General features: G+C 51.7%; 1 protein-coding gene across 1 annotated transcript; it reads left to right on the top strand.

Moving 5' to 3' along the window:
• Positions 1–11,075, top strand: STC2 (stanniocalcin 2). The gene is made up of 4 exons (XM_037500510.2): positions 1–457; positions 2,535–2,677; positions 5,127–5,338; positions 9,860–11,075. The coding sequence occupies exons 1-4, from the start codon at positions 307–309 to the stop codon at positions 10,266–10,268; spliced, it is 915 nt and encodes a 304-aa protein (XP_037356407.1). The 5' UTR covers positions 1–306; the 3' UTR covers positions 10,269–11,075.
• The last annotated feature ends 234 nt before the right edge of the window (positions 11,076–11,309 follow it).

The following is an 11,309-nucleotide window of genomic DNA, read 5'->3' as shown; positions in this document are numbered from 1 at the left end:
CCGGGGTCTCGGATTGGTCCAGCGGCCGGGACAACACCTGCTCGACTCCTTCATTCAAGTGACACCAGAGCTTCCAGAGATATTTGAGGCACCATCCCTGCCATTGCCGGGCACTCGCGGCGCTGCTAACGGCCTGGTCACATGCTCTCCGGAGAGCTACGGGAGGGCGCTGGGTAACCTCTACCGGAGCCGCGGCCGCGAGGCGGAGGGAAAAGGCGAGCTAGGAGGAAGAGTGGGAGGAGAGGGGAGGAGGAGGGGAGCACAAAGAATCCAGGTCTCCGGGGCGGGAGGTTTGCAGCTAGAACCATGTGTGCCGAGCGGCTGGGCCAGGTCGTCACCCTGGCTTTGGTGTTGGCCACCTTCGACCCGGCACGGGGGACCGACGCCACCAACCCGCCCGAGGGACCCCAAGAGAGGGGCTCCCAGCAGAAAGGCCGCCTGTCCCTGCAAAACACAGGTAAGTGCGTGCGCCCGGTGAAGGGGAGCTGCGGGGAGACACCCGGGGCACCCACGCAGCTCGTTCCGCGCGTTTCTCGGGGACCTGGGCGCCTACTCAGGGTCGCGCAAACTCTTGGGCGCCTGCGGGACGTGCAAAGCTGAGCGCGAGGCGAGGCGAGGTCTGCGCCAAGGCTCCGCGCGCCCGGAATCCGCACGTGCTGGCGGGGTGATGAAATGGCTGGGGCACGACTTGTTGCTGTCCTCCCCAGGGTCGAGGGTAAATGAGGCTGCGCCTGACGCGGCCACTGCCGGCTCGGGAGTCCGAGGTCCGGCGCAAAGCGCCCAGCTCCATCCTGGCTCCCCAGCTAGAGGCGAGGGGGTCCCGACTGCGCCCAGCCCCGGGAGAATTCCTTTCCCTACCAGCCCGGCCGCGGCAGGACCCCCTGTCTCCCTCCCCAAATGAGATGCCCCACATCCGAAAACTTCGTGGCCCAGACTAATTACATTGCGAACTTTCCCCGGGGGGAGGGGGGGTACGTTGCTTCTGGAAAACCGAGAGTGAGGTGGAGGCGGGGTGGCGCACAGCGTACCTTCGCGGTGCTCTACGGTCCCCGGCTCCAGCGCAGGTCTGGAAGCAAAGCTCTGGTGACACGACCCTAACCGCGGGCCGCCACAGCTCCACCGGTTCTCTGCTAACGCGCAAGCTGCGGAGCCGAGCCAGGCGTGCATGGCACGGGACTGGCCCCTTTCCCAGCACCACGGAGAGAAAGAAAATCTGCCTACGACTCCTTTACTCTACTGTGCCCCCCTTTATTTTCGGGGGCCTGCGAACCCGGTGGCGACAAGCGTGCGCTCCCTGCACGAGCAAGAATGCATGAGTGCCCGTTAGGGACGCCCCAAGTAAGTGAAACGCTGCCCTGCGCGCTCCTGCCTGGCGCGCCGGGGCCGCGCGTGGGATCTTCCCCCGAGCTCCCACCTCCTTATGCGGGTGCCAGCACCTCCCGGCCCGCGCCCAGCTCATCCTAGGACAGACCCTCGCCCACCCTTCCCCCCTCTCCAGCGCTTTCCCTGAGAATTGAACGTGATTCTCAATAGTCGGTGACCCTCAACAAATACACGCCCCTCATTCTCTCGGTAGATTTAATCTCAATGCGGATTATCGCCTCCGAACCCGCCCTTCTTCCAAAATATACTTTTCTGATGTAATTTTGTGGTTGGTTTAAATCAGGGGGTTGGGGAGGGGGAGGGAGAGAAGAGAGACTTTGCACATGGCAGCCTGACAGTTAACTCCCAGAGTCTGTCCTTTCAGAGAGACGAATTAGGGTCACATTCTGCTGAAGGAGGGCGGCTAACTCCCTGGTCTCAGGACTTCGAAGAGATTGAGTGCGAGCTCACAAGTATCTCGATTTACAAGGAGCCTCCAACTGCAATGGTTGCATTTCTGAAGGCTAGACCCATCTGATTGGACTCCTGAGCCTGCTGGGAAACCACAGCTTCTAGAGCCTGGTCTTTATAATGTGGATGGTTTGGAGAAGCTGCCTTAATAGGAATTTTGTTTTGATTTTTAGGTGTTGAATCATAAAACTGAAATGAAACTGCTTTCTGGATGCTCTCATTTAGGGGTCAGGAAGGAAATGGCTGTGATTTAATAGCAGCTGCTTTAAGATCTAAGTAGAAAGTGGGTATTTCATTGATGAAGTACATAGGGTAGAGCAAACTGACCAATTAGAATCTTGTGTGAGTGAGTTTAAAAAGCCGAAATATGTGCTACACTCAAATTAAGTTTTCACACAAATACCTTAATAAGATGCGAAGGATGGAAAATTGAATGCTCAGAACTAACTTCTGGTTGTGACTTTTATAATGTAGATTTGGCAAGTGCTTTACAAATATTTACAACTACTGATTACTTTTATACATAGATTAAATGATGAAATTTTCTTTCCCTAGCATTTAAGATCCTGAAATAGTCTTTTCTAAATTTTTCCCTAATTACTCTTTCAGTCCTTACTAAAAGTTTTATTCCAACTACCCCCTCTGCATCCCCCAGCATGGCTGATAATTTTGTATATATTTGTATGTCATTCTCATTTTAGCGGAAATCCAGCACTGTTTGGTCAACGCTGGCGATGTGGGGTGTGGCGTGTTTGAATGTTTCGAGAACAACTCTTGTGAGATTCGGGGCTTACATGGAATTTGCATGACTTTTCTGCACAACGCTGGAAAATTTGATGCCCAGGTAAAAACCGTGTAACACTCGAAAAACGTTTGGTGCCGCGCACTTGAAATGTTCATGGCCCAGACTAATTACATTGCGAACTTAGTCGCAATGGCGCCTTAGCTGATCTTCAAGGTGTGTTTCGGCGCTTGCAACAGACATCCCAGAGGTGCCTTAAAGCCCTTGTCTCCCAGATCCACAGCAGGGGTTCTGCCCTCTGGAGCAGCCATGTAGGCCAAATCCTTCTACACGCTTAGTAAGCTGTGTGCCCGCTTGCAAAGTGGAGTAGAGACTGAGTTGAATAATTGTCTGAGGAGGCTGAGCACAGAAGACAAAAGTCATAACAAGTAATAAACGCCTTCTGAAGAGGACACATGACACCTGGCTAGAACCCCAACCCCAAGGCCCATCAAGTTAGAACAGAAGGTGGAGGGGGTAGGATAGGGACTCCAATTATACATTCCAAAAGTTATTCACGGAAGAATAAGTGAAACACAAAATTCATAGACATTCATCAGCCCTAGTGGGTGGGTAAGCAGGCAATGCGAATAGGTCAGGACCCCCAGAAGGGCAGATTTTATTCCCTCCTAAGCAGCAAGCCCTCCTCTCCCAACCTGAAAAATTAAAACCCTGAATAAGCTTTGCTCTATATAATAAATATAGGCAAGGCCTGACCCACTTTGGTTCTCCCAGGGTCCCAAGGGTAAAGCCGAGTTGCTGCTTGGGGCAGGCTAAGAACCCAACAAGCAATGTTAGGGCTGCAGCGAGGACCATCCAGATACATGTCAGGTGATCTGGGGCCTTCAGCTCACATTCTCCATGTACTTCACAGCCCAGCTATGCCCTTGAAAAGTGACCTCTCATTCCATCTCCTAAACTTCCTCCTCTCCCATTTCCTTGGAGAGCAATGACAACACTTGGATGAGGCCAACAGTTTAGGTGTGATTTATGAACACCACCAATCACCGACTACTGACATCCTGTAGGGAGCCTGCTAAAGCTGATGCATGGGAACCAGAAAGTGACGCGACAGGGCTGGCAGCCCACACCATAGAGGATGTGGGGTGGCAGGAGGGGAAACACAAACCAGGGAAGGAAAGAGTTAGAATGTTTGAACTTGAGACTCCCTAATAAAGCATCCCCTCTGGATTAACTGGAATTAGGAAATCCGGAGGAAAGATGTGTATTTAAGGGCAATCCCACAGGATGTCAGGGAAGAATACCAAGACCAGATTGCTGCAGCCCGCACATAAATTAATCTTCCTTTTCTTTTCCCACCAACAGGAGTAAGATCTCAAGTTAGAAGCATCCCTTTCAAGTCAATTCTCAGCATGTAATTTCTTAATGAACCGGCACACCCTACCCTCCATCCTATTTGGCTCCTCCTGGAGAGTTGGAGGAAAGGAGCCGGGGGAGGTGGGTTTTGGTGATTAGACACTATAGGTAGACAGTTCCATTGCTTCTAAAGGAGAAAAGCAATGTGCCAGGGGCCTTCCCACTTTAACCTAAACCCATTACTTTCTCAACTCAGTAACTTTGTCTAAAACATAGAGGGTGACCCTGCAACAACAGCTTGTTTCTATAGCAATGGGTGGTGTGGGATGTCTGGGTAGGTATCCCACACTGCCTCGGCCAAGTCAGGCCGATAAGGGAGCTAACGGCTAAGGCTGGCCTCCACACCCCCAACAGCTGTCTCCTTTCTAGGATAAGACAATCTAAGGGGGTTGCCAGGAAAGAGGTCTGTGGGCCAGATGTATGCAGGGAGCATGGGGGAGGGGCTGTCCATGGGGGCAGTTCAGACTCCAGGCCTGCCAGGCAAAATGCCAGGAGGGCTTTCTAGAGGCGATAATCTTAACAGTTTAAAGGAATCAATTCCTTTCAAAAAAGGAAAAGAATGCTCCTTCTTAAGGGACAGGAGGAGAGGAGACAGCAGGGGCCTGGGTGGTGGGAGGCAGTTAGCAGCCCATCTTGACTCACTTGTGGGACAGAAGGAAGAAGGAAAGGTGTAAGTGAGCTCCAGGAAAGCATGCACCTTCCACTGGGGGTTTGAGGGGGTGGACTTACCAGGACCCACCAAGGAGGTGGGGATTTGGACCTGGCAAGATTAACCCTCATGTTCCCAAAAAGTTGTCTCCCAATAGCCTACACTAGGCTGCCTTGAGGACAGACAACCAAGGGAGCTCCCTGAGGAGGGGGAACTAGAACAGCTGGGGAGGAGAGAGGCCAGTGAGCCCCTTACTGAAGTAACATCCCTTTTGACCGAATGCTGGAGGTACCACGTCAGCCTGGCATCAGCCTCCAGGAACCTCCTGATGTCCCATCAGCCTGTCACCGAAAGGATATCAGTTGGGGGCAGGGTCTTGAGGTTCAGCTGTCAAAAAAATCGTATGCAAGGCCTGGTAGGGGGAATGTCTAAATGTTGTAACCAGGTCTCATCTCTTCTGCCCCTCTCTCCCTTCCCTGTTCTCAGGGCAAGTCATTCATCAAAGACGCCTTGAAGTGCAAGGCCCATGCTCTGCGCCACAGATTCGGCTGCATTAGCCGGAAGTGCCCGGCCATTAAGGAAATGGTGTTCCAGCTACAGAGGGAATGCTACCTCAAACATGACTTGTGCTCCGCCGCCCAGGAGAACACACGAGTGATGGTGGAGATGATTCACTTCAAGGACTTACTGCTGCAGGAGTGAGTGTGTCCCCTGGGGAACCCAGGGAGGAGGGAGGCCCCCTGGACTTGGAAGAGAATCTTATTCGATCTTGTTTTAGAAGCTGAACTTTCCTGTCAGTTGGAGAGGTGGCAGTTGGCCTCAGTAGGTTGCACTGACTTCCCCCGGGAGTCCCTTTCCTGCTGACCTTCAGGAAAATCCCAAGCCATATCCACTATAGGTTGCAAAAATCATAAGCAGTTGAAGCAGGAAAACTCAGCCAAGCACCCGAAAGTTCTGTGGGTATTCAAGTAGCTGTGTAGATGCCCCCATAGACAGCCGAGAGTGAATAACATTTGCTTCTCCCCCTGCCAGTGATTGGGCTTGGTGCTCTAGAGGAATTTCTCACTTACACCTCACAGCCACCCTGTGAACTAGGTACTGTGCTCATCCACATTTCACAGAGGAGAAAACTGAGATTCAGTGCAGTGAAGGTCACACAGTGCAGGACAAGCAAAGTCAGCATAGCAGCCAGGCTGCCCAGCCCCACCACCTCCCCTCTGACATGCTGAATGCTAAAAGCAACAGCTGTGTTTCCTGCCTCCATAAGCACTTCTCTCCTTTAGAAGTTCCAGTTTACCTTCACTAACACATCCAAACCTCCCAGAGAAAATGCAAAACAAGTGTCAAAAACTTTAATCAGCTAAATACTTTTCAGCCAAAATGAGAAAATAGAAATTTGTTTATTTGAACACATGCAATTCAGTAATAAACCCAGGATATCTCATTCTTTTAAAAACACCCTGTCTAGAGGACCCTACGTCTTACAGGGTGCTAAATAAAACCTGTCATTGCACAGCTACTCCTAACATGAAGCATGGCTGATCACCCAGAAGGTGATGATGGTTCCTTCCTCAGAAATCCAGGCCAGAGAGCAAGCCCCCAGCTAAGCAGCCCAGCACAGGTCCTTGCTGGCTTGATGCCACCGTTGGTCTGCGCCCGGTGACTCATGGGGCGAAATCAGTACAGTTTGATGAACTCTTGCGCCTCAGTGTGTACCATGCCCTTCCCCCAGCGGTGTCACCAAACAGGCTGTTCCCCACTCCACCCATTACATTTAGATCATGGAGGACAGCCCCCATCATCACCTGTCACTTTCCATTTGGTTAGGAGGTTCTAGGTCTCTTGAATCACCTCCGGTGTGAAGTTACAATTATAAGCTTCACCATGAATCCCCAAAGGCAGCTCTTGCCAAGGGCAAAACAATGTTGTTTTTTTCCTTGAGTTACACTGATGCCTCAAAAATATTTTTTGATTTTTCCGAATGCTAGAACAAAGCCACGATAACTGCAATCATTTTCTGAGTGGGCCAGGCCCATGCCCAGGGGCTTTCTCTGGGTAATCTCAAGTATTTCCCAACAATGCTACAAGATAGAAATTACTATCCCCACATAATAGAGGAGAAATGTGAAGCAAAGAGGTTAAAGATCTTGCTCTGAGGTTTGAGTCCTTCTTTCCAACTTGGAATTGGTGTTAACAATGACTAAAACCAGTTGGCAAGCACAGATGTCAAACCCCCTCACTCCTGACCTGTTCTCTTCTCACTAGGCCTGCTGAAGGCCCATTGGCCACTAAGTATGGTGGTTTGGGTGGGGGCAGCGGGGCGGGCTCAGAGTAACAGAGTGGATCTTTTCCTCAACCGTGTCCCCATTTTACAAGGAGAGGTCTGTGGAACTCCCTTCAGGGAGCCCCTGGACAGGCAAGCAGCCCAAGGAGAAACTCATGAAGTTCACTTGCCCACACTCAAGCCAGCCCTTAGACCTGGATTGTTGGCCTCAAGAGTGGGTGATGGGATGCTAGTTTATAAGTCTATGCTACATTCTTAGAGCACAAGAAGTCCTTGTCTATTGGAAGAAAAGTCTTCTTTGTAGAAACTGAAAGCTTCCAAGCTTTTCCAGGTCCCTGGAATTTAAGAGAGTAAAGCACTGGGCTTTCTGGTGTCTCTTCCATGGAAATGTAGCCATGGGGCCTTTACTTCCAAAGGGCTCTTTGAATCATTTACAAAGAAAGACAAGAAAATTAGAACCAAATTTACTATTCCTTTTAGAAAGTAAGAAGTCACGGGCGCCCCAGAATCCTTCAACCCAATCCCCATCCAACCACAAAATCTCACATTCAGTTCAAGTGGCTTCCTTCAAGATTTCCACTCCCTTCAGCTCCCCTCACCCCTTCCCACCCTACTTTTCCCTATCAGCCACCTCGGCCACCACACACCCGTCACTGGCAGTCTTCAGGCTTTTGGAGCCTCCTGGCACATCCCCCTCCAAGTATTTTTAAAAATCCTTTTGCCCTGCTGACACCCAGTTGAGAGAGCTGGGCTTTGTCATTAGACACCAGCTGAGCCAGCAGCCTGAGAAGGCAGCGCGCCAGCTCAAAACATGGCTTTGATGAACACACACCCCTCCCCACAGTTCACAGCTTTCTCTAAGGGCAAGAGATAGTGGGCACCAGTCCAGCTCCAGGACCCGCCGTGAGGTTCGGAGAGCTCATCTGCAGGCAGAACGCCCTGGCAAAGGAGGCCAAGAGGCAATTCATATAGTCCCAAGAGAACCCTCTCCTTACTCTGGCAAATGAAACGTATAGAAGAGCATCAGTCTAGTGTCCCCAAGATAGACAGATACTCAGCCCTCGCAATTTGCTTATCTAGCCTCAGATGAGTGCCAGGAACGATCTGGTGCTAACCTTGATTATGCTGTAGCAGACAGACTCTGTGCACTTAAGCTCCCTGAGGCCGGCATTTGTAGTTCTCCAACAGTGGAAGGAAACCAACATGCATGGAGCCTTGCCCTGTGCTGCCTCGTGCCCTCATCTCATAGCCCAAGAAGTCTTCCCACTGGCCTTGTCACTGTTGGGACCTGCCTGTCAGCCCTGCAGACTCTGACTCCAGTGACACCAAGTAGGCCTTAAAGGGCAGCTTGATCTCTACAGCCAAAACATCCCTCTTCTCCCCTCTCTGCCCAGCCCAGGCCTTCCCAGCCCAGAAGTTTCCAAAGTCCAACTTCTCCCCATTTGTCTCCACTTTTACACTCATGAAATCAGGACAGTTCACTCAATTACAACTTGGGGACTAATTCATAAAAATGGCAGATCACAGATATTAAAACACTATCCACTCTTCCTCTATAGTAACTGCCAGCTTGCAGAGAAGAGATTAAATGGCTGTAATGCAGCCAGTCAGGTGGTCCAGAGGGGAAAAGTGTCAGAGATAAAAAAAAAGTCCTGCTGTTTCTTAAAAATGATCTCACATGGCAGCGTGAATCTCTGCTCAAGGTGATGGGCCAGAGCTGTGATGCTCATGGTCAGATGTACCCATAAACTTTGCTAGCCAAGGACTGCTTAAAAATGCTGGCTAGCCACATGAAATCTTGCAGACACCCCCCAAGCAGGGGCTTTTTAGCAGTCAGTGGATGTAAGAAAGGCTCAGTGAGTGGCCATGAAGGCCACTGCAGGAAACACTTGTACCATGTGGCTCCATAAATATAAAAAGCAGGCCCACTGCACCCACCAGATACACTTTCATCTCTCACTCTCATGGGGAAAGTTGACATGATATAGCCATTCCTCCCTCCTCTAGCACCTTCCCTGAAGAACCACCCAGGACAGCTGGAATGGCCTAGGCAGCTGGCTCTCCTCCCAAAGCCTTGCTGCCAGCCCTCACCCCCAGGGCTGGGAAAACAGGTTGGAAGAACAGAGATGCTCAGTTAGTCACTCCTCCACTGCAAAAAACTAAAGCACTCCACGGGAAAGCCCAGGGAGCCTGGCCTCCCCCGAAACTTTGCCTATGCCAGACTCCTGTGGGTCCAGAGGCTTCCAGTAACTTCCAAAAGTATCAGCCTAAACTTGGGGCAGCACAGACAGGGCAAATGAATGCTTGGGCACCTCCCTCAGAGGAGGCTCACCTGGTGCAGGTGGTAAAGCCTGCTGGCCCCCCTGAGGCCACACTGGGGCTCCCAGAAACAAGTCTGGAGCCCTCTCCTAATCATCTCTGGCTCCTTGGTATTGAACACTGCCCCCAAGACTCATCTCCACTCTAACTAATATCCACCTAGTTGGCACACCCAAAACATGTCCTAAATATGTCTCTCCTGTGCTCCTGTCATTATTCACACAGCTGCTTGCCTGGAATTCTCCCCAAGCTTCTTAGAGCTTCTTCCTTTCAGCAGCCCTAGTTTGACCCTCCGCCCCTGTGAACTGTCACTGGCTTCTTTTCCTGCGGCAAACTCTATCCCCAGGCTTCTTTTCCTGCGGCAAACTCTATCCCCAGCCTCAAGCTCCAGTGCCTGGCATGGAACCTAGCATGTAATGACCACCCAGTAAATGTAGGTTGAGGTCAGTGCACCATAGAATCTGGGGGGAGATCTGAAACAACTCCAGATAGGTCTTGCCCCAAGCCAACCCAAGTCAAGCACTGGCCTGTCTCTCTTCACTGGTGTCCTCATTGCACACTGCGGCCCATGCAGGGCTCAGTCCATCCTCCATCTCTCTCCACTCTCCATCTCTAGACCCTACGTGGACCTGGTGAATCTGTTGCTGACCTGCGGAGAAGACGTGAAGGAGGCCATCACACACAGCGTTCAGGCACAGTGTGAACAGAACTGGGGAAGCCTGTGCTCCATCTTGAGCTTCTGTACCTCAGCCATGCAGAGGCCCCCCACGGCACCCCCCGAACGCCAGCTCCCAGGGGACAGAGCCAAGCTCTCCAGACTCCATCACAGGGAAGCAGGTCATCACCTCCCAGAGTCCAGCAGTCGGGAGATCAGCCGAGGTGCCAAGGGCGAGCGAGGGAGCAAGAGTCACCCAAATGCCCATGTGCACTCCCGGGGCAGAGCTGCTGGCCATCGGGCCCAGGGAACTTCTGGAAGCAGTGAGTGGGAGGATGAACAGTCTGAATATTCTGATATCCGGAGGTGAAACCAAAGGCCTGGCCAGGAAATCTTTCCTCCATGCCATCCATTTTCTTCTCTATGGACATTCCAAAACATTTGCCATTTAAGAGGGGGGATGTCACACGCAGGATTTGGTGGGGATTGCGGACTTGATGAAGGTGTATGTTAGCAGTATGAATAGGGGAGGCGGAGGCTCCCTTGGCAGCGGGCGAAATCTTGGTTGTGCCCGGCGGGTCCGCGTTTGTACCTGCCCAGGTGAGTGCGCCACGTGTCCTCCTCGAAACTTTGTCTTCTTTCCATCCGTGGGGCTGCTGGGCTGCGGTCTGCGGTTTACTCTGCTGTGGAAGAGGTAGACGGGAGGGGCAAGGGTAAGCAGGCCCACCCACCCAGACCACGCACTTGGTGCTGGGCCCTGCCCCCCGAAGCTTCCAGGGCTGTCTTGGAGCAGGGCAGCTGGACCGCATCCAGCTGGTTGCAGGAGCGAATGTGAAAATCTCGCTGGGAATCAGAAGGGTGGAGAGGAGGCAGGGACCGTGTGGGTGCTGTTACCAATCCAAAATTCAGTTTCTTGCCTGGGACCTTGATGTTCGGAGAGACTTGGGGTGGGCAGGGGGAGGGTTCTAAGTGTAATTTCTGAGCCAGTGTTCTGTCTGGGGGACGCTGTCCACTGTCCGAGGAAGTGGCCCCATGTGTTTGTATTTTAACCACTGCTTCAAATCTCTATTTCACTTTTTTATTTATCCAATTACATCTACATATCTGTCGTCTAAATAAATGGCTTTCAAACAAAGCAACTGGGTCATTAAAACCAGCTCAAAGTGGGGGCGGGGGGGAGCAGCCTATCTTTTTGGGACTGATTTTTTTTCAGTGCTATTTTAAAAGGAATCAGAGAGCAACAACGCTGTGTAGTTGATTGCCTAGTGTGGAGTTGTCGCCACTTAGGGCAAACCCTAAGCCTGGAGGACCTGGCACGTAGGAGGAGCTCAGTTAACAGATTTCCCTTAGCAACACCTATCTCACCTCGCCCCTCAGCCTCTCTGGATAAAACACCATGTGCTGGATTCCG

This window comes from Talpa occidentalis, unplaced genomic scaffold, assembly GCF_014898055.3.
Source record: "Talpa occidentalis isolate TD23 unplaced genomic scaffold, MPIMG_talOcc4v2.1 talOcc4.9, whole genome shotgun sequence".
Taxonomy (NCBI): Eukaryota; Metazoa; Chordata; class Mammalia; order Eulipotyphla; family Talpidae; genus Talpa; species Talpa occidentalis.
This window is presented reverse-complemented; position numbering and strand designations above follow the sequence as displayed.